The sequence below is a fragment of the Lutra lutra genome, chromosome 16 (genome assembly GCF_902655055.1).
Source record: "Lutra lutra chromosome 16, mLutLut1.2, whole genome shotgun sequence".
NCBI lineage: Eukaryota > Metazoa > Chordata > Mammalia > Carnivora > Mustelidae > Lutra > Lutra lutra.
This window is the reverse complement of record NC_062293.1, coordinates 60,628,530-60,650,228: the sequence shown is the minus strand read 5'-3', so window position 1 is coordinate 60,650,228 and position 21,699 is coordinate 60,628,530. Positions and strand designations below refer to the sequence as shown.

The window sequence follows — 21,699 nt, the reverse complement described above, 5'->3', positions numbered from 1 at the left end:
GTCACCCAGTACCGCTGACATTTACGTGGTAGGGGCTGCGATCCATGCGACGTCCCATTCACGTCTCGCTGGCAGAACCAGCCTTGTCTGTGAAGGAGGAAACTGAGGTATAGACTGGTTATGAAACTTGCCTCCTGTTACACAGCTAGGAACTGGTGATCAGTGGCACCGACTCCTGGGCTGGGGCTCCTGCCACCACTGGGTTCTCTGGGCTCTGACCGCTCTCTACCACTGGCCTCACCCAGAGTGGGAAGCACGTTCAGACAGTGAACTGCACTGCCTGTGGGGGGCAGAGGCTGGGTTAGAGACGACCTGCTCTCCTCCATGGGTCACACTAGCATCTACATTCTAAAGCCAAAGAAGATTCTATAGGACAAACGCGCTTTGTCAGTTCATGGCATTGAAGGTAAAAGATCTGAACTCCTTTTGTGATTTGGAATTTGCTTTCTGCACTGGTAGGGGCTTTTAGATACTTTTGTCCCCTCTAATAATGCATGCCCTTGTGCTATTACTGTCACTGCTGTAGACTTAGCTTACCTGTATCTTAAAGATTCCCACATACTACAAGCAAACAGAAGAGTTCGTGGGCATTTTTTTTTAAAAGATTATGTTCATTTATTTGACAGAGACACAGCAAGAGAGGGAACAGAAGTAGGGGGAGCGGGAGAGGGAGAAGCAGGCCTCCTGCTGAGCAGGGAGCCCAATGCGGGGCTCGATCCCAGGACCCTGGGGTCTTGACCTGAGCCAAAGGTAGAAGCTTAACAACTGAGCCACCCAGGTGTCCCTAATAGCACTTTATATTTAGACAGAAACCAGTTTGTTTCACATCATCATTTCTTTATTGCTAACATGAATTCAAAGCAGGTATGCAGTTGCCTTCATACTAGAGCAAATCAGGACATCAAGACACAGTTGCCATCATCAAATCTTAATCTTCGGAGAACAACATCTCCACGAGGTTGGCCTGAAGACACTCAGATTCCACCAGTTTTTGGGGCTGTAAGAGAAGAATGGTCTAATCTTAAGCCACAGCTACAAACATGGTATTAGGAGGACAAGTGGCATTCTGCCGTGAGTGACACAAATCTTACAGCAGAGAAGCCATGCCATTCAGAAGCTATCAACTAGTTGTAACAGGTCTTTGGAAATAGTTAAGCTGTTTGCCTTAAGATGAATCACTTGGCTCTGCAGACTACAACGAGAGACAGCAAGTCCAGTGCCATTCCCTTCCCCTCAAGTTTTTAATTTAGGATCCCAGGGCCATGGCTAACCTAGAGGAGGTGCCCCTTCTTTTTGACCAGAATTCTGGGTTAAGTGGAAAGCAACTGCTGGTGTTGTAAGGAATGCTGCGTTGACCGAACTTCTGAGCTGTGCTTTGAGAGTTTTAAAACGGACTGGCTTTCAGAAACCATGACAGAGACTGACTAGATACGTGTGTTATTAACAGTTTGTTGGGTTTGGCCATAGGGATGGACAGCCAGGTGGTGTATTTTTCATGCACTCTGAACACCAATGTGCTAATTGGGATGAAATGTCAAGATCTCTTCTAACGAGGGTGAGCTGAGACCCCAACACAATGAAAGGAAAGACACTTACTGTTCCGTATTTAAGTAGTGTAGGCACTGCCGTCACTTTCAGATTTTTTCTGAAGTCGTTATTTGGATCTTTCCAACTATTTTGAAAAGAAGAGGTGATCAGGTTTCTCACAGGTTACTTAATATTCGATACATTCCTACATCTAGTCTGTTAAAACTCATGCTTTTGTTGCAAACGTTTATCGAGCCTTGAGGACTATGACATTGTGACTCTGCATAGTTTTCCTTAAGAGCGTGAAAACAACATAAAATAAAGGTAAAGACAGTTAGGTTCTGGACTAAAACCAGGCCAGACGCATTGCATCACCTGCAATGGCTAAGTACTCAGAATTTGTCTTTAATCACTCCTAACAGCGGGACTTACCGACTACACCGAGAACCGAGACCTCTGTCCCGAGGCCCTGCCCACCTGAGCTGCGCATGTCTAGTGCGCGTCTGGAACAGGGAATCGGCACTTACTAGGGTTTCTCTCCCACCTGGCAGTAGATGAACACACACCCCTCACTCATGTGCTTCAGCCCCTCTCGAACGACCGGTTCAGCTGGAAACGGAAAAGACCTAAGATAAGCCCCGACGCGCTGGGACAGCCGGCAACGAGAGCCCGTCCGCTGCAGGGGACGGCAGGCGGGTCCTGAGCCCGCTCCGGGCGAACACCGCTCCCCTGCGCAAGCGAGCGCTCGGGGCCTGCCGCGGTGCGCGGGCTCCGGCGGGGACCCTCGTCCGCCGCTTCCCTGCCCCGGCCGGGCCCGTGGCCGCCCGCGAGCCCGCCTCACCCTGCACGCAGTCGGGGCACCAGCTCTGCCCGCCCGCGTCCTTCGAGCCGGTGAAGTAGGCGAAGATGGTTTTGTCGCGGTGCCGCTCCACGGCCCGGCTGAACTCCTCGAAACCGCGCACGCTCAGCTCCTCGCGGCCCGCCATCGCTCCGCCGGCCGGGATCTCGGGGGGCGCGGCCGCGGTCTCGGGGCGGGGCGCGGCCGCGGTCTCGGGGCGGGGCCCCGTGCGGGGCGGGGCGCGGCTGCTTCCGGCCGGGCTGGCGGCGGGGCGGGGCCCGGGGCTCCGCGGCGCTACGGGGGCCTCGGGCGGCCACACCGCGTCGGCGCCGCCCGTCCGCGCTCGCTTGTCCGCGCCGTCAGCGCCGGCCCTGCGCAGGCCGCCGAGCCTCTGCCCGAGCCGCCCCGGCCCCGGCCGAGGCCCCATGAGCGCCGGCCGCCCAGCCCGCCGCCGCGCAGCCCCGGGACCCCTGGCGGCTCGGGCGCCCTAACGGCTCCCAGGCCGCCCTGCGCCGTTGCCATGGCGACCGGGCGAGCGGCCGGAAGCGCGGCCTAGCGGGTCCCCCGCCCGCCTCCCGGTAGCCGCGCCGCGCCCTAGGCCAGGTGGGCTCGGGCCGGGGCTGGGGGGTTTCTGGGAAGCTGTGCCCGCAGCCGCGGACCTGGGGCCCTGGAGAGCCGGAGCCGGGGCCGTCCCCGCCTCCGTCCCCGTCACTCGCGCTCCTGCGGCGGCCGCGGGCGCTCCCGGGGGGCCGGGCGGGGGTCCGGCCGCGGCGGCCGGAGCGCGAGTGCGTGCGTGCGTGTGCGCGGCGGCCGCGGCGGCGGGCGGGGAGGCGCGCGCTGGGCTGCAGCCATGAGCGGGGCGGCCGGCCGCTGCGTGGGGCCCAGCCGGCCGGGGCGCGGGCGCGGGTGGCCGTGGGGGAGGAGGTGCGCCGCGGGGACGCCCCGAGGCCGGGGAGCGGGGCGCCGGCCGCCCCCGGCGGCCTGGGAGACGCGCTGCGTGAGCGCCGACCGCCTGCGGGACTGGCGGCGGCCGCGGGGGAGGAGAGCCGAGGCCCGGGCCGCGGGAGCCAACGAGCCGGGGGCTGGCGGGATCCCTGGGCGTGCGGGCCCGGCCGAGGCGGCGGAGGACCCTGGGGCCGTGTGGGTGGACGGGGCCGTGGGGGAGCCCCAGGTGGTGGGGCCCGTCGGGTCAGTGTGGGTGACCGGCGCCGGGCGGGAGGAGGAGGGCGCGCTTGACTACAGCCCCCGGGGCTGTGAGCGGAAAGGCCGCCCGGGCTCTGCGGGGCACGAGAGCATCCTGGAGCTGTGGCTGAAGGTGCGCGCCATGAGGGCAGCCTCGGGCCGCGGGGAGGAAAGCAGGGTGGAGCTCCACCCTATGTCTGCAGGGGAGGGTCCCGTGGAAAGGGGTGTCCCTGGCCGGGCTTCCTGGGTGGAAACAAGCTCAGCTGGCCTCACAGGGCCCTGGGTGAAAGGACAGGCCAGGGCAGCCCCCGGGGCCCCGGGAGGATCTGCAGCTGTGGGGCTAGGGGCAGCTTGTGCGATGGCCACGGGCTCCTGTGGGCAGGGACAGGCCATGGGCCTGCTTCCCCGGGGTGTGCCTGCGGCCCTGGGGACAAGTTCCGGGATTATCCCATACCTGCTGAGGAGAGGACAGGCTTTGGGGGTGCCTGGAGCCATGGGGTGGCCTGAGGCTGTGCAGAGAGTGGTGGGCTGTGGGGCTGCTCCGGATCTGTGGGACGGGGGGCAGCCGGCGCAGGTGCCGGGGGCACTGGCTCGAGAGGCGGTCTGTGGGGACACCCCTGGCCTGTGGGGAAGGGGACAGGCTGCGAGGATGCCTGATGCTGTGGGGGCACACAGAGGCATGGAGGAGGAAGCAGCCTCTGTGGGTGCCTTGGACATGTGGCAGAGGAGGCAGACCGTGGAGGGGATGGGCTCTGGGGGTGTCCCTGGCATATGGGGTGTTGGACAGCCTGCTGGGGTGCCTTGTGCTATGGAAGAGGAAGCCAGATGTGAGGGTGACCCAGGATTCAGGGAAAGGGGACAGGGCGTGTGGGTAGAGACCGGGTCTGGAGGTGACCCGGGGCCGTGGGCAGCTGCACAGACTGTAGAGGTCAGTGGCCGTGATGAGCAGGAGGTAGGCCCTGGCAGTGCTCCAGGCCTGTGGGGTATAGGGCTGGGAATGGGGGTACCTCCGACTCTGGGGAAGGAGACAGGCTTTGGGAATGTACCGGGTCTCTGGGGGACCGAGCAGTCTGTGGGGGTGTCGCAGGCTGTGGTGGTACCACCAGGAACCCTGGGAGAACAGGAGAGCTATGGAGGTGTCCCTGGCCTGTGGGAGAGGCAGCAGGCTCTGGGGGTGCCTCTGGCCGACGCAGAGCCTGGGATCGTTGGGGAGGATACAGGGTCCAGGAACGTCGTGAGCCTGTGGGAGAGGAGGCCGGCTGTGGGGGAGCAAGAGGTGCTGGTGCCTACAGCTTCAGGGGTTCCTGGGCCCGCGGATCAGGAGGCCGGTTGTGGCGATGACCCCTGTCTGTGCCGAAGGAGACAGGCTGTGGGGTGGCCTGACCTGCAGGGGATGCCTGAGGCCGCAGTTTTGCCCAAGCACAGGTGTGCCCCTGCAGGGGTGCCCCCAGCGGTGGGTATGCCTGGGCCTGGAAGGGGGCCTGCCAGGGTGCCTGCTGCGGTGTGGGTGTCTGGCCCTGCGTGGCAGGAAGGCAGCTCCGGAGAGGTCTTGAACCTGTGGGAGAGGGTTCAGAGCACCGCAGCACCGGTGGCAGCAGGGGTCCCTGCAGCTCCTGAGGAACTGTGGTCTGTGCGGGAGGACGCTGCCTCTGTGGGTTTCCCCGGGTCGTGGGGAAGGAGACAGGATGTCGGGGTTCCTGAAGCACCTGGGCTCAGGGAGGAGACAGGCCCCGGGGGTGTCCCAAGATTTTGGGGAAGGAGACCGAGTGCCAGGGTGCCTGGGACTGCTGAGGTGCCCACAGCTGCCAGGGTGTCTGGTCCTCAGGGGATGGAGATCGGCTTGCCAGGAAGGAGGCAGACTGCAGAGGTGTCCACAGCTGGTGGAGTGCCCGTGGCCCCCAGCACACCTAGGCCTGTCCTGGAGGAGTCCACTGCCAGAAGTGTTGCAGGCCTGTGGGGGGAGAGGGAGACAGCAGGAGGACTTGTGGACGCCTGGGCTCCCACAAGGATGGGGGTGCCCAGCACTGCCAGGATGCCCATGCCCACGGGGGAAAGTCTGGGGCCTGGTGGCCCCTCAGGCTTGTTGGGAGGGAGACGGGCTGCTGAGATGCCCACGGCTGCTGGCCCTTCCGTGGCTGTGGGCGCCTGTGGGCCGATGATGGCTGATTCCTGCTCTGGGGACTTCTCAGGTATGTGGGGACAGAGACTGGTGATGGATGCGCCCACTGCTGCCAGGGCTGCAGGAGCTGCCGGTGGGGCGACTGGCTCCGATGGGGTCTTGGGCCCGTGGAGGAGGAGACCCAGCGGACCAGCCACTGAGGCTGTGCGGGTGCCTGTGTCTTTAGGGGTGCTCGCAGCTATAGGGGTTCCTGTGACGGGACGTGCGCCTGCCGCGGTATGGGTGACAGGGTGTACGGGAGAAGAAACCGCTGCGGCTGCCTCGGGCCTCCCGGCACCGAGGAGACAGTCCATGGAGGGAGCTTTGGGGGAGGAGGCAGGAGGCCGAAATGTGGAGCTGGCCCCGGGGAGCCAGGCGGTGGGGGTGTCTCGCACCCATGGCTGTGGAACCAGGTCGTGGAGCTGCCCGAGGCCTGGCGGGAGAGAGGCTGACCACGAGAGCATGTGCTTCGCATCTGGGACCAGAACTGCTGTGGGGGTGCCTGACGCGGTGGGGGCGCCCCTAGTTTCAAGGCCGGAAACAGGCATCAGCCGTTTCAGGGTTCCCCTGCAGCAGGGTGGGGGGGCTAGGTCAGAGGAGCAAATGGAGCCAGGGGGAGGGGGAGCCCTCTGGGAGAGCACCTTGTGGGGGAGGGCCGGTTGAGGGGGCCTTCCAGTAGCACGTTAGGGAGCAAGTGGGGGGGGTCCTGGGCTCTGTGGGAGGGGACTGGTGGGGGGAGGTCTGGCCTGGGATATGGACCAAGACACAGCTTGTCGGGGTGTCTCAGGATCGGAGCGAGAGGCTTCGTAGAGATGTCCTAGGGGATGTTGGGTGACAGACCGGGAGGTTTCCTGGAGTGGCAGAGAGGAAACAGGTTGCAAAGAGAGGGGTGTCCCGGGCATTTGTACAGGGGGTCAGCGTGGGGGTGGGTGTCCCTCGACTTTGTGTTTGTGTATGTGCGTGTGTGGCGTCACTCAGCATCACCTAGTGTTTCCTGGCGGAGAGTGGGAAGGGGCCGACCTTGTCAGACTTGCGGACAGGCCCACCTGCCTCTGCGGGCCACGTGACTCTGTGGCTGCAGCCCCTGGACTGTGATGGGGTCAGCCAGCAGCGGGGTCGCTCGCTCACCTGCCCCTCCCATCTCGACAGCTCTAGGAATCGGGGGTCTCGAACAGCTGCCCTGATGTTCCTGCCGATGTGTCTCTCTGGAAGCAAATCCTGTCTGCAAACCTCGGGTTTACTCAAAAGCTGAAATTAGGGGTTTTTTCTTAAGACCTGGATTTCCCTACTGATTTACCATAGGGTTCTTTGACAGAACAAATACCCCAGTACATTGAAAACTAGTCAGTTTGTGGAAAATCAGCTTAATTCAACACGTGTTGAGTTCACGTGTCTGTCACGCTCCAAGCACAGTGTTGTGGGAGATACCAGAGAAGAGCAGGACAGGTCCTTCCCCTCCGGGAGCCTTGTCTAGCCGGGAAGATGGGACTGACCCTGCGGTATAGGTAAATAACAGCGTGAGGCGAGAGGGTGACGAGCTCATGCTGAGCGCAGGGGTGCTGCAGTCTCCGGGGGTGGGGGGCCCAGCCCACGCCAGCTCCCAGATCGCCTTCCTGTCTCGGCCTGCTGTGGGCGGGGGGCTTCAGCTCACTCCGCAGACCCCCCGCAGGCCTTCTCCGAGTCCTGCACAGTCCCGGGAGCTGCCCAGGCGGCGGAGCTGGCGCTGTCTTACTAGCACTCCAGGCTCGCGCGCGCGGACCGCGTGTCGGTGAGGCCACCGTGCGGGAGGGTGCTCGCCCGCCGCGCTGCAGCTCTGGTCTTCCGGGTGACCCTTGAGATCTGACACCTGGAGTGGCTCAGCAGCGAGTCGTTAGAACACTGTGCCCGTATTCTCTCAGAGAGGAGGATTCCCAAAGGGAACGTGCTTTGGTGCCAGTCCCGGAGCCCTCGCTGCCACACGTGAGGCCGCTGTGGGCGTCTCTGGAATGTCGTTGCACGTGGCACGGGCTCGGTGCCGCGTTGGCCTCCTCGTGCTGCGGCTCTGAAGCAGCTTTCTCTCGTTGTAGGCGATGACCGGGGGAGAGCAGGGCCGGCCGGCGGCTGGGCTCTCTGCAGTGCCCCGTGCGCTCTGACCGGATGGGCCCGGGCAGGCCGGCCGCCGCCGGGGCTCACCTGGCAGCCTGCGTCCAGCTACATGGGAGCAGCGACCCCAGGACCCTCCAGGCCCAGGTAGTTCTCTTTCCTTGCAGTGTTCAGATTTCTGTCGTGAAACATTTTGAACAAAAGTGGGAAGAAAAGGACAGTGAACACTGTTTAAGCCACCTTCAAGATTCAGTGGTGGTGTTTTCTCTTGGGTGCTTGCAGACCCGCTCCTGAGGCAGCTGCAGGAGTCACGGCGCTTCCTTTCTAGGTGTTCTGGAATACTCAGTGTTTTAGGATAGGTCTAAAAGTGAGCTCTCCTGCCTAACCAATATCGCACCCCAAAGTAGACCCAAAACCATTCCCTGATACAATCTGATAGCCCATTTTCCCTCCGCTTCACCTAGTTGTCCCCAAAAAGGGTTTTCCCCCAAACTGAACGTATGAAAATCTTCCCACAACAACGCTGGATTCTGCAGTGAACGCCCAAGTTGCGGGATGATTGCATTGTGTCTCATTGCGCATCTGCCTTCCAGAGTCCGTCCGTCAGCCCATCTTGCCCCAGTACACGTGGGCGTCCGGTGCAGACACGGGCACCCGGCATGCCTTGGTGTGCACATCACACGCTAGAATTTGTTCTTGGAGCTTGTTCTGAGAATTTCAGCTTTTTCTTCTGATGCAAACTTCACATCTGAAATGAATACACCAGAACGTACGTGTGTTGTCACATTTGCTGAGTTTTGACGAATGCATAAGAGGTGTTGCATGTTCCTCTGTCAGGCAGGGTCTTTGCCGTTTCCCCAGAGAGGTCTTCCCGGCCCCTTCCTGCCCTCCCATGGCCACTAGCATTGGGATTCTTTGCACCGTAGATGGGTTCTGCCTGTTCCAGGCCTTCCTGTGAACGGAATCCTGTGAATGGATCTCGTGTGTCAGGCTGCTTTGGGCGTGATGCCTGGAGCTCTGCCAGCGCGGCTGCTCTGGACCACCGAGCGGTGTCCCTGGTAGGAGCTCCGGCTGTTTGTTCTCCGGCTGCTGGTTTGGGTTCCTGCAGATGCAGCCCCTGGGGGCTTCCTGGTACATCTCTGTTTGTAAAGGTGTTTTCACATCTCAGGCGCATACCGGGGAGTGAAGTCGCCGGGACGTGGGACGGCGTGTGTTTAGTTTAAGAAACCAGCAGACCTTCTTCCTGCGGCTGTGCCATCTCCCGTCCCTACTGACAATGACCGAGTGCCCCAGTTGCTCCGTGTCTTTGCCAGCCTGGGTTGGTTTTTTAAATTAGGGCCCTTCTGCTGGGTGTGAAGGAATGTCTCGTTGTAGTTTACCAAGAAAATTGAGGAAGAATATTGATGTAGTTTGAGACTGACAGGATACAGCAGTGGTACGCGGAATTCCTGGGTACGCTTCTTGCAGACTCCCCGAGTGTCGGCCTCCAAGTACATTTCCCTCCGTCTCCCTGTGTCTCTGTCTTTCTGTACACACATGCGCTTACACGTATATGCACTCGTGTGCTCACATGGACATAGGCATCCATGGGCACACACATGCGCTCACACGTACACGCACACGTGTGCTCATGTACACACGCACCCACGGGCACAGTGAAATCATGTACACATGCACCCATGGGCACACGTGCTCACATGTACACACGCACCACACACATGTGCACTCACGTACATATGCACCCATGGGCACACATGCGTTCACACATACGCACCTATGCACACACACACATACGCACCCCAGTGCACACATGCACTCATACATACAATGCACCCACGTGAAGATGTGCGCTAACACATACATGTGCAAGCGTGCAGTCACATACACACGCACCCATGGGACACGTACTCACACATACACACACACCCGTGCACACATGAGCTTGGGCTCTTCTCCACCCCCCAAGGCATTCTGGTTATTTTTACTTCTGCAGGTTAGACGTTGTCCAGACAAGGCTGTACCTCTCATGGGATGTCCATCAGTCCGCGCCCTTTAGACGATGACCCTTTGTTTCTTCTCTCAGAATCTCCAGGGAGGCCTTAAAGTTGTGTCCAAATACTTTCCTGAAGTCTGACCACAGCGGGTTCATTTTAAAGGACCCTTCGTCATGTGACACAAAAACACTCTTTATTACAAGGCTCGGGAGGCCGTCCACGGGGCAAAGGGCTCACAGTGGAGGCAGGGACTTGGGCTGCTGACCAGCCATGGGGCCCGCAGTCATAAACTTGCTCCTTGTCCTTGACTTGTAATCCCAGAACGGGTATCCATCCTAAAGAAATTCTTTAAAATGAGAAAAAAAGGGGGGCCTGGGGGGCTCAGTGGGTTAAGCCTCTACCTTCGGCTCAGGTCATGATCTCAGAGTCCTGGGATCCAGCCCCGCTTCCTCCAGTCTCTCTCTGTCTGCCTCTCTGCCTGCTTGTGATCTTTGTCAAGTAATTAAAACAAAACAAAACTTAAAAAAAAATGAGAAAACAGCTGAATGCGTGGAGATATTATTTTAAGTCCTATTTCTGTTAGTGGAAACCTGGAACTATCTAAGTGCTTAAGAAGGTTGAGGGCCATTTGTGGGATTTTGGAAAAAGCCGCCATGAAAAATGACAATGTTAGCCTTTGGAAACACGCCTCTGCTTCTTAAGGGAAAAAACAAACAAAACTTATACCTATTATAGTTAAAAGGACAAAGCCTGAGGTCTGCATGGGAAGGGGTGTGTGGACCTTGGGGTGCGGGATGCCCTCGGGTGCGGGGTCAAGGTCGTGGTGGAGCCAGCAGGTGCATGGCCTCGTCTGATGGCGGCTCCTGTGTGGCGGGGTGTCCGGGGGCCGTGTCTGCAGAGCTCATGCCACCTGCGTTGTCTCTGCCAGAGCCTGACCTTTTGAGACCATATGGGGTTGGTAATGGGGGGCGAGGGGCGGGGGGGCCCCATGGGCCACTGTGTGAAGCTCCGCAGGTTGCCTTCCGGAGGAGCAGCCCGTGTGCTGCTGGGAGGGGGCAGGGTGGGACCGTGGCCTGGGGACGTGGGCAGGGACCGCAGGCATGTGATGAGGTCAGGGGTGTCCAAGAGTGGCTGCCCTGGTCCCCACAGGAGAGTGTGTCTTAGCACTAAAGGTCGTGCAGGGAAGTCGGAAATGGGGCCTCAGACGCACAGCGTGTGGGATGCGCTTTGCTCATAGGCTCTTGCACTCGTCTGTTTTGTTTAAAGAACCAGCTGCAGTTCAGCAGGAGCACACCCGAGCACGCAGGCACCCTGGCCGTGCGCTACTCCTGCCCGCACGCCATCCGGATCGAGAAGCTGAAGCACTCGTACCGCGAGTCGTACGGCTGTGAGGATGCGGGCTGGCATGGCGGTGGCCACGGGAGCGGCTCGGCCTCGTTCTCTGTCATCTCGGAGGAGCGGCTCAGCTATGCCGTGCACCTGGCCAAGAGGGACGTGAAGCGCAGGCAGCTAGAGGAGCGTGTTGGGCGGTGCCGGCTCAGCGGGGAGCCCCAGCTCTCTCGTCTGCACAAGGTCCCTGAGCCCAGCGTGCAGAGGAAGGAACCTGGGAGCCGGGACATGTGTCCTTGCGGCCACCAGCCGTCCACGGTGGGAACGTCCTGCACGGGTGCCAAGGTGTATCTGTACGCACCTCGTCCGGCCCCGGCCCACCTGGCTGTGCCCCACTCGCCCCCCACCCATGACCCTGGCCTGGAGCCCCGCCCCAAGCTCGGCAGCCACCAGCAGCTGCTGGATGTACAGCGGCTCCAGAGGGAGCTGAGCGCTTGCATCCATAAGATGGAAGAGGTCACGAAGAAAGGTGAGAGCAGCCGGACTCTGCAGGTGCGGGACGGCTCAGCACGCTTGTCCGGGTTAGTCCACCCCCTCCCTGCGGCGAGCAGGGCCCAGAAGGCAGGTGGACCAAGGGTCTGACTGGAGTCTGTCCTCCTGGGAGTTGGCCTTGCCCTGGTCTCCGTCAGGCAGAGGTGCCTGACACCGCCCTGTCCTGCAGGCTGCCGCATCGGCTGGTGACGCCTTGCGGTCGGGCACCTGCTGTCAACCTCGGGTCCAATGGCTCCTGAACGCAGACCCTCCTGCCGTGTTCTGCTCTGGAGAATTATCTTTAGCTTGTCCAGAAACGAGCATCATGTGTGCATGCTTCGATAAAGCCGTTTGCATGGTGGCAGCGTTTGGATGGACCTGGGACGGGGACCGAGGGCCTGGGGGGGGCGTCTGAGCTCCAAGCACAAGGGCGGTGCGTGGTTCTCAACACCGTTCCCCACAGTTGCTCAGTGCGCTCTGCCCCATGTTTCCCCATCTCCTGGTGGTGGGTTTGGGTTAGGCTGGTGGTTTGGAGAGAGGAGCCCAGCTTCCCAGCTGCAAGGAGCAGGGGGCTGAGCAGCCCTGGGGACCACGACTAGGACCCCCCGGGTCTGTGGGGACCCTCTGCAGACACATGCAGGTGCCACGGGGAGTTTATGCTGCCTTCCCGAGATAGCTGTGGCCCAACAGCACGACCACAGAACGCAGGCAAGGGTATGGCGGCACGGGGCAGACTGGACTTGTGTCTGCGCTTCCAAGCGGCCGGCTGAGGGGACGAGGGGGTTGCTGCAGAGTTCACAAGGTCTGAAACAGCACAGCTGGCTGAGAAAGAGCTTTGTCCCCTGTCTTCCTGGTGAGTGTGTCGTGCAATGTCATGGTGGTGGCAGGAGTGTCGCGGCTCGTGTCTGATGCCGTTCCTTGGTGTGGGCCGCCGGGTCACCCCGTGGCCTCCTGTGCTGGAAGCTGTGCTGTCCGGGGACGGAGCCACGGGGACCCCCACTCTGACGTGGCCTGACCCGGGACCTTTCCAGAGAGCTCCTCAAACTCTCTGGGGCAGGACCGGCTTGGGTGATTTCTCGTTTATCTATTTTGTCTTTCAAGACTTTATTTTAGAGCGCGTGTGCACATGTGAGGGCAGAGAAGGGGCAGAGGGAGAGAGAGTGGCAAGCAGACTCCTGGCTGAGCACGGGGCTCGGTCCCGGGACTGTGAAGAGCTTGACTGTAGCCAGAATCAGGAATCGGAGGCGAAACCAGCCCATCCGCTCAGGCACCCCCCATTTGTTTATTTTTTAGTTTAAAATTTCAGTTTGTCCCAAACCCATACGTTCTGAACTGTAGCGGGAAGTGTCACCACAGTGGCAAGTAGCTATAAAAACCCGTCGTGCACACTGTACATTTCTGCGCTTAGTTGTCGTGGGCTGGGCACAGTTTGCCACGGCCCCTCTGCGGACCACCCTCCGGGGACCCCGACGTGCCCAGGGGTGCTCCCCGGGGGTGGCTCCGTGGACCAGCTGTCTGAGAACTGCCTGCAAAGCGGCAGCTCGGAGCCCCGTCAGAGCCAGCATCCGTGACATTCGTGCGCATGTGCGGCGCCCGCATCTCTCCACAGTGCGTGGCTGACGTGAGATGCAGGTCTGGGTTGTCGCTCCATGACCCGGTGTCTGTACCCACAACTCCTGATCTCAGTGTGTTGCTTTTTTCAAAAAAGATTATTTCATCATTTGGCTTTTTTTTTTTTCTTTCTTTTTTACCCCCATAATTTGGCTTCTTAATGAATAAATGTTAAATATTTGTATTTATAAAATACACTTGCACTAATAAAACACGGCTTTTCCTGACTTGTATCCTGGAATTTTGCATCAGACCCTTTTCGGGATAAATGTATTGGAAAAACCACTGCCTCGGCGACGGGAGCCTGCACAGCTGAGTCCCCCAGAAACGGCTTCTCCGAGTGCGTGTTCTGCGAACCACATGTGAGGGTCTCCCTGACAGACACGCAGGGCTTCGGACGTTTGAGCAATCTTAATGCATTAGGAAAGGATTTCTCTGTCGGATTCAGAATAAGAAAGTATTGGAGAAATCTTGCTGAACAGTAAATAGGGGAGTAAAGGGTTTCTGAAAAAAATAGAAAGCGTCACCGGTTTGGGCTCAGTAGAAAGAACTTCAGAGTGGTGGGCGGCGCTTGGCAGTGGCAGAGGCTGTCCCCTGGGGGTCTGGTTCCCGGACCAGAGCGGCGGGAGCTCAGCTGGAGGTCCTCGCGTCTTCCCACCGAGTCCACTCTGGCCCGTTCCTTTCTCCCTTCTTGGCTGGTGGAGAATTTGTGGTGGGGGCCCCATTTTTTTTTTTTTTTTTTTTTAAATAGAACTAGAGCTCTTCAACTTCATGATGTCTTGGAATAATGGACATTTTGGTGCATTTCTGTATGTAGCGTGTAATCCACTTTTGGGGAAACGCTGTTTTCAGACAGGATGCAAGTGGCTTTGGACCCCGATGAGGAGCGGCGCGCCCGCGTCAGGAGGCAGGAGCAGGCCGTGAGCTCGGCCCGGATGCTGTATGTCCTGCAGCAGCAGGTATGGGGAGCGGGGGAGTGGCCGCTGGCCTGGGGGGCCCCGTCGCAGTGGCACAAGCCCAGTGTCCCGTGTGACTTCTGCACTGTGGACACTCAGTTTCCTGAATGTGTGGCCCCGCGGTCCCTCTTCTGTCGTCTGCCGTCACGTGCATCTGTGTATGGCAGGTACGGGGTGACATCCTTCAAGGTGGTTTTTGGTTTCTTGGGGTCATAGGTTCTTGCGAACCTGTGTGAGTTCTCCGGAAAGTGGTGCTGGTACAGCACCTGTTTCTGGGCAGAGTCTGGTGGACAGTGGCTCGGGGACCCTGAAGCCCCCAGGCCCGGCTGGCTCCCGGGGTTAGAGGGACAGGGCCTCATCACTTGCACACTTGCCTCCTGTCCGTGCGGGGCCGGACGCCGAGTACTGTGGGTCACGCACGTGGCTATCTCCTCTCCTGGCGATGGCGGAGGCGTGCCGAGGGTCTCGTTTCGTGGCTCGTGAACAGACACTCACGTTGCTTACGTTGCGATGCTTCTACAAGTCTGTGCTGACTGTGGTGCCTTCCTCACGAACTCACCTTTGACTCCTTTCCTGTCACTTAAGTCACATGTTGGCTTTATTGCTTGAACTGAAAGCCAAATGTTTTCATTTGAAGGAAATTACCTGAGTTAGACTTTATTCCGTATTGTCCTGGGCTTGTCCACACGGCTGCCCCTCCAATCGTTCCAGAACACGCACCTGACCCTGTCAGGGCTCTCTGGACACAGTGCAGCCTGCGCCCCAGCGTGGCCTCCCCCCTTCCCAGCGCCGCCCCTACCTTCACTCCCTCCTGGGACGTTCCCGTGACACTGGGACCAAGGATGGGAGGGGAACACCGTGCTTTGTTCACTGTCTCGAACTGGAAGCCGGGGACTGTGTTTCGGGTCACGAGTGGAGGGCCTTGTCTCATTCCAAGTGACTTGAATTAAATAGTGGTTATATTTGAGCAAGACAGGTCTGCGGACGGGTCTGAGGCCTTCACTTTCCCCCTTTATGGAACAGGTGAAGGAGATCCAGGAAGAGTTGGATAAATTGAGCCCACGTGAGACCAGACACACGAAGAAGGTGCTGGTGCAGTTCTGCCACCATGAGTACTGCTTGTCGATAAGTTGCATTTCCAGTGTCTGGGTGGGGGGGGACTGTGCGCGTGGCTTCTCCACAGTAACGGGTGCGTGGCTCTTACAGAGACGTGTCTGGGGGGCACAAGCCACGTACATATCCTGCATTTGGGGTGGCCCTCCAGGGCGCAGACTCTGAAAATAGATTCTGTTGCTGCTGGTGTCAGAGTAGGGGGTGCTGGGGCACTTGTTCGGGGGAGCTCCTGCCTTCCACTGGGGTCATGGTCCCAGGGTCCTGGGATCGAGTCCCACATCGGGCTCCCTGCTTAGCAGGGAGTCTGCCTCTCCCTCTGCCCCTCCCCCAGCTTATGCTCGCTCTCTCTGTGTCTATCAGATAAATAATAAAAATCTTAAAAAAAAAAAAAGAAACGATAGAAAGGTAAAAGCTCTTTGTCGGAGAAAACCTCTCAACTTCGTGATCACCTTACCGTGAACCAGTGTCAGGGTATGAGGTTGTCTGTAAAAAAGCCAGGCCACAAGAGCTGGTGCGGGTGGGACCGCCGTGGAGAAGTTGTGAGGCCTCACCCGCTCCCCCCTGTCCTTCCTCACCAGTCATGGGCCATGTCGCGGCTGGCGGCTGCCCACCGAGGAGCCATCCGGGCCTTACAGGTGTTGGTGACGCAGCTTATGGACCGTGGGGAGCACCCGGTCCCTGCGCGCTGCCGGGAGCTGGGCTGCCTCATCCGCCAGCTCTCACTCTGCTCCGCCAAGCTGCACGCCGACCCCTCCATCCCTGACGTGGTTGCGGACATCTTGCGACAGATTGAGGTACAGAGTGGGCTCCGGGTTTTGCTCAGAGTGCTGTGTCTGCACAGGGAGGCCATGCATGCCATGGCCTGGATTGGCTGGGATTGAAGGGAAGACAGGACGAAGCTGCCACCTGGGGAACTCCAGCTTCGCAGAGGACGCAGGGCGTCCCTTGTTTTCATGTCATCACTTTCAGAGTTGGGTCTGTAACGTAGCTCACTCGTTTGAGAACGGGCGGCTTGGGTGTAGCACCCACGTCGGCTCTTACCCAGGTCCGCTGACTCAGCAGAACGTTCCGACCCATGACCGTGCCGCTCGAGAGAGAGCCTGTTAGCACAGAAAAGGAGAGCAGTAAAGCACTCTCGCTTAGTGCTTGCATGGGAGTGCCAGAGTGTGTCCCAGCGGGCTTCTGGGAAGAAGAGGTGCTTGAAGTCCTGAGGGAGCACAGCCTCCAGTCTGGTGTGATGGCTGGAGATGTCTGGCCGTCCCCCCGCAGGTACTAGTCAGGACAGAGCCAGCAAGAACAGGGTGCCCTCATCTGTGCCGTCCTGGCCCTGCTTCCGTGCCGGCAGCCGAGTAGGCTTTCTTACCGGCGCGCCACCACCACTTTCCTCGCACGCTGTCCCCGCGACTCTGTCTCCGGAGTTAGCTCCACCCCCATCCGTCCACGGACAGAAGGCGACCTTCGTGTTGGTGAGACATGGGAGGACAGGTGTGCCAGAGGGAGCCTTCTGGGCGTTGACTAGCCCTCGGCGGCCCCCGTGGCCCCTCTGCCTTGACCATTGCTGGCGCGGTGTGTCGGGGGCAGGTGCAGGGCGCACCAGGGCCTGGCGGACACAGCCCAGGAACGTCATCGGGCACAGACCCCCCCCACGACAGTGTGGCGGGGCACCTGGTGCTCTGGGCACTTGCCTGTCATAGACAGTGTGGGCACATCCTCATGGTCCTGGAAAGATCTCAAGGGCTTAACGAGCCTGTCCCCAGAGTCCGAGCAGGAGCACCTGAAGGTGATGTTTCTTATACGTGTCTGTCAGTAATTCGAGGAACTCAGTCCCGTTGACGGGCTGCAGCTGCCAGGGTTTGCTGTCCTCATGCCTCCTCGTCCCCAGAGTAAGTGTCGGTTTGCACGGACCCGCTGGAAGCCAGGCCCTCGCTGCCCGCTGATGAGTGAGGGCTATGTCCTGTGGGAACAGGGGCCGGGTGGGGCCGGGCGGCCAAGGCCCTGGGCATGCTGCGTGGTTTATGAAAATGTATGTTCCTTTGCCCACTGAAAGGCCGTTTGAGTGAGTGGGATTTTGATTGAGAATTAAGACATCTAAAAAGCACGCAGGCAGAGCTCTGCGGACCATGGTTAGTTTCTGACACGAGGATGCGGAGCCTTCAGACGTCCTGTTCTTGAGCTTTGTGCTGTTGGTTTCAGCGAACTAGACGTGTAAATAACGTGCACATTTCTTTTATTAATGATGTGATGTCCTCAGTAATGGCGTTTCCCAGCTAAACGACAGCCGTTGGCCACTAGACAAGGCCGTGCTAGCGACGCATGTCTCCGGGGGCCCGATTTTTGGGTTTGTGATGAGCAGTCAGGCTTCAGTGAGGTAATCTAAGACGGTAACGGACTATCTCATTGTAGGCTTTGGAATCCCTCCTGGAAAAGAAACTGTCACCGAAAAAGAAGAAAAGTTTCACGGAAATTCAGAGCAGGTTTCCTGTTGGTGGCCACGGGGCCTTAGAGAGATGGCAGGGTCCTTCGCCCAAGAGCGAGAGGAGACCCCTCGTAGCGAAGGAGATGTTTCCTGAGGAAGCAAGGTGGCCTTCGGGGGCGAAGACGCTCCCGGCTGGTATGTGTCCTGAGACGTTCACAGTGTGGTGTCGTTCCTCGAGGCCGTCTGGCTGACACAGACGCTGCGTGGGGGCGAGGTCAGGATTTAAAACCTGCTCCATAGCAGGTGCACTCGAACCCAGAGAAGCAAGTCGCAACCAGAGTATGTCCTTGGGTGGGAGGCTGGAGGGCCCCCCTGCAGAGGAAATGTCCCTCCATACAGGAGAAGTCCCCCCCCATAGAGGAAGGCTCCCCCTAGAGGGAGGGTCCCCCTGTAGAAGAAGGTCTCCCGTAGAGGAGGGTGGGAATGTCAGGTTCCCACACCGTCATGCTCGGGTCCCCTAAAGGAGATTCCTGAAGAGCTGGAAGTGAGAACCCTGCTTTTTAAATGCATGTTTGTTTAGATTTTAACGATAGGCGCATGCACACACAGACACCCGCGTGACGGATGTGTGTGTATTTAGTGCAGGTAATGACTCGTCCCCAGAGCCGGAGTGCTGGCCTTGAACCTGGGCCTACAGGGATGTTTTGGGGAATAGTGAGCAACAGAGTAGGTTTCCCACATTCTTGCCAAGTACCTTATGTCGTGAAACTGTGAGACTTTTCCAGTGTCTGGATGGAAATAGTTCCTTCCTGTTGGTCCTGTCCTATCCTGTCTCCGGGGAGAAAGGTCATCGGTGGTGCTCCCAGACGTGTGCTCCCTCCTCTGGGCGCCCTCCACCCTCCCGGGGCTGGCGTCGTGCTCGCGGGCGTGGAGACTCTCTTCCTGCGCTCTGGGCCTCCTCTGTGGGTTTACATGGGTGGTGGCGGGTCTCTCTCTCAGTCACTTGCTTTTCGCTTGGTTTGTGACCCCTCTCCTGGTACGGGGAGACCTGCACCTGGTGCATGGAGCCCGCGTTCTCACATGTTTTCCTCTGTCGGGAGGCTCTTCCTCCTTGTTCTTCACAGTCGGCTGATGGCAACGATGTGTCTTCAGAACAGAAGGTGCTTGTCAGGTTCCGGGGCAGAGGCTGTGGGGCTGGTGACGGGCCCCTGAGCTCACGGGCTGGCCTGGGGGGACGACATCATCCTGCCCTTTGTCCACTCCCGCAGGTGAAGGGCACAGTCGTTGGCCAAGGAGAATTCCTGACGTAGGGTTAGTAGGAATTCCTGGATTCCTTGTTAGGTTCGTTTCCAGTTTTCTCATTTTATGGTTTTTATTCCTGCTGTGAACGGGATTGTCTTTTCACTGCATGTTGAAATGGGTTCTAGCTCCTTGCGGCAGAGCCCTGGGATGCTTCCTGGACAACCGGGCGGCGACCACACTGCGTCTTGTTGGTTCTGAGGGATGCAGTGGGACTTTCCTGAAATCAGGATGCAGTCTTAGGTTGATGATACCTTACAAGGAATTGGTCATGTTTTAAAATTTGCTGTTGGTGCATAAAATAAGGGCATGTCTTATACGTGATGTTTTAGACTTGATGAATTACTGAGATTGTTAGTTAATTCTTCCGTGTTTTTCTGGATACACAAGATCACCGACAAATAAGTAAAGTTCTGCTTCTCTCTTTGCGATTTTTATACCGTTTCGTTCTTCTCTTTCTCCTTTACTGGACAGAATTTAGTTCAGAATAACACTGGGTGACAGCTGCAGTGGGGACACCACCGCCCTGGGTTTCGTGGGGTCTGTTTCCATGCCATGCTTGCTGTCAGGGTCGCACATGTCCGCATGCAAAGTGGGGGAAATAATCTTCTGTTTCTTCTTCCAGCTTTGTGAAGAGATTTTCTTTTCCTCTACTTTTTCCTTTTTTTAAGTTAAACCGATAGAAGTATACATTGATAGTGTTTTAAAGTAGTTCCAAGATTTTAATACTGAATTTTTTAATGGGCCATTGGTGTCGGTGTGGATGAACCCAGTGAACTTATTTTTCTGTTTCAATTGAAGTAGAACGTAGAGTTGGACGAGTGCACAAAATGTGGGTGTGCAACTGCATTTGCTGTCAGAAAACAAACATCTGTGGAGCCGCTACCTACGTCAAGGAATCAAACATTCCAAGCACTGAGAAGTTCCCTCCAGTCTCCACGCCTCGTTTCCTCCCCCAAATGCACTGTTCTTCCGATTTTTTGCTGGACTTTGGTTTCTGTTGGATCTGGAACTTCGTGAGCTTTTTAGGAATGGAGGTGCATGATCGGTATTTTCGCGGGACGGGCCTCTCTCCGCTCGCATTTTGTGGGGGTCGCGTTTGTGTGGCTGTGACCTGCTGGTGCTCACGGCTGCGTCCCACCGTAGGAGCGTAGCACGGCTCCGTGGTCCTCACCGTCGGGGCTTCCCAGGTCTGGACGATACTGAGAAGGCTCTTCTCCTGTGTGTTTCGGTGTGTGTGCACGTGTGTTTGTGTTGGGTGTGTTCCCAGGCATCATGGTCGGGGCGCCGCGGCTGGTTCCACCGTAATAGCAAAGATTCTTTTCAAAGTGGTTTTACCGGTTTTACGCTGACCAGCAGCGTGTGGGAGCCGCTGCCACCCATCCTTGCCCACACTTGTCAGTTTTTGTAAGTATAGCCCCTGCTTGGTGTGTAGACTGTCATTCTGGTTTTGTATTCAAAGATTGATTGACTTGAGAGAGCGGGAGGCGGCAGGGGGTGGACCCTGCTGAGTACGGAGCCCGACACAGCGTTTGACCCCAGGACCCTGAGATCAGACCTGAGCTGAAATGAAGAGTGTGACGCTTAACCCACTGAGCCGCCCAGGCGCCCCTCTTTCCGGCTCGAATTTACATTTTCTGTGTGAGTGACAGTGTGAGTGTTTTCTTGTGTTTATGCCCTGTTTGCACGCCTCCTGCTGGGCAGTGCCGGTTCAGGTTCCTTGCCGCCCTCCCTCCCTCTTTCACGTTCTCCTTCTCTTCCTTCCTTTCCTTTTTTTTTTTTTTTGGTTCCCAGAATTGGATTTATAGAAGTTCTTTGTAGGACTGCTCTGCGTGTGGGCCCTGCCTCAGTTTTCTGTGCTGTAAACACACACTGGGACGATACTGCAGCTTCTGCCATGGCAGCGGTGCGGGGACAGACAGAATCGGTCATTCGCTGGGGTCCGATGGTGCACTGTTTTCCTGTACGTCTTTTGGCCTTTGTTTTTATGTCACATCGAAGCTTTTTCTTACCCCAGAATTAAGACCTTTTCCTGTGTTATTTCCTTGAGAAGGTTCATTTGAAAAGATCATTCCTTCCTCAGAGCAGCAAAGAATACCACTCGTGTTGTAAATTCAGTGTCCACATGTGTGTGGGTCCGTTTCTGGGCCCTGTGTTCTCTGCCGTGGACCTCGCTGCTGGTCCCTTTGCTCATGCACAGCGTCTCCATTCTGACTCTTGACGCTCGGCCGCCTGCTCTTCCAGAATGCCTTTGCTGACCTTGACCCTCAGCATCTTCACAGAAGTTTCAGGATCAGAATATGAGTTCCACCAACAGCCACCCCCGCCACACACACAATGACAGCCCACAGTGGACGGCGGATAGCTGACAGACAGCCGACAGCAGACAGACAGCGGACAGCCGACAGCAGACAGCCGACAACGGGCAGCCGACAGCGGACAGCCAACAGCCGACAGCAGATAGCCAACAGTGGACAGCAAACAGCCTACAGACAGCGGACAGCTGACAGACAACGGACAGCAGCTAGCAGACAGCCAACCGCTGACAGCAGATAGCCGATAGCTGACAGCGAACAGCCGACAGATAGTGGACAGCGGATAGCCAACAGCAGATAGTGGACAGCGGACAGCTGACAGTGGACAGTGGACAGCCGATAGCCGAT

General features: G+C 58.2%; 3 protein-coding genes across 8 annotated transcripts in view; 2 read left to right on the top strand and 1 right to left on the bottom strand.

The window, feature by feature from the left end:
* Window positions 1-816: 816 nt before the first annotated feature.
* On the bottom strand, window positions 817-2,572 carry TXNDC17 (thioredoxin domain containing 17). The gene is made up of 4 exons (XM_047707564.1): window positions 2,369-2,572; window positions 2,055-2,136; window positions 1,597-1,672; window positions 817-997 (listed from the first exon to the last, which is right to left on the bottom strand). The coding sequence occupies exons 1-4, from the start codon at window positions 2,511-2,513 to the stop codon at window positions 929-931; spliced, it is 372 nt and encodes a 123-aa protein (XP_047563520.1). The 5' UTR covers window positions 2,514-2,572; the 3' UTR covers window positions 817-928.
* A 74-nt stretch (window positions 2,573-2,646) lies between these two features.
* The window catches only part of KIAA0753 (KIAA0753 ortholog), a 43,828-nt gene continuing 24,775 nt past the window's right edge, over window positions 2,647-21,699 (top strand). The window contains exons 1-7 of one of the 6 annotated variants that reach the window (XR_007123406.1): window positions 2,647-2,968; window positions 7,772-7,934; window positions 11,048-11,639; window positions 14,105-14,211; window positions 15,232-15,294; window positions 15,900-16,115; window positions 17,725-17,932. Coding sequence is in view for 5 of the 6 variants with exons in the window: in XM_047707563.1 (XP_047563519.1) it covers window positions 7,842-7,934; window positions 11,048-11,639; window positions 14,105-14,211; window positions 15,232-15,294; window positions 15,900-16,115; window positions 17,725-17,932 (1,279 nt within the window). In the remaining variant the exon portion in view is untranslated. The other 5 variants (XM_047707563.1, XM_047707559.1, XM_047707562.1 and 2 more) reach the window with 5 other exon arrangements.
* Window positions 2,977-6,484, top strand: LOC125087334 (collagen alpha-1(III) chain). Its single transcript, XM_047707549.1, has one exon. It carries the CDS (start codon window positions 3,216-3,218, stop codon window positions 6,366-6,368), a length of 3,153 nt encoding a protein of 1,050 aa, XP_047563505.1. The 5' UTR covers window positions 2,977-3,215; the 3' UTR covers window positions 6,369-6,484.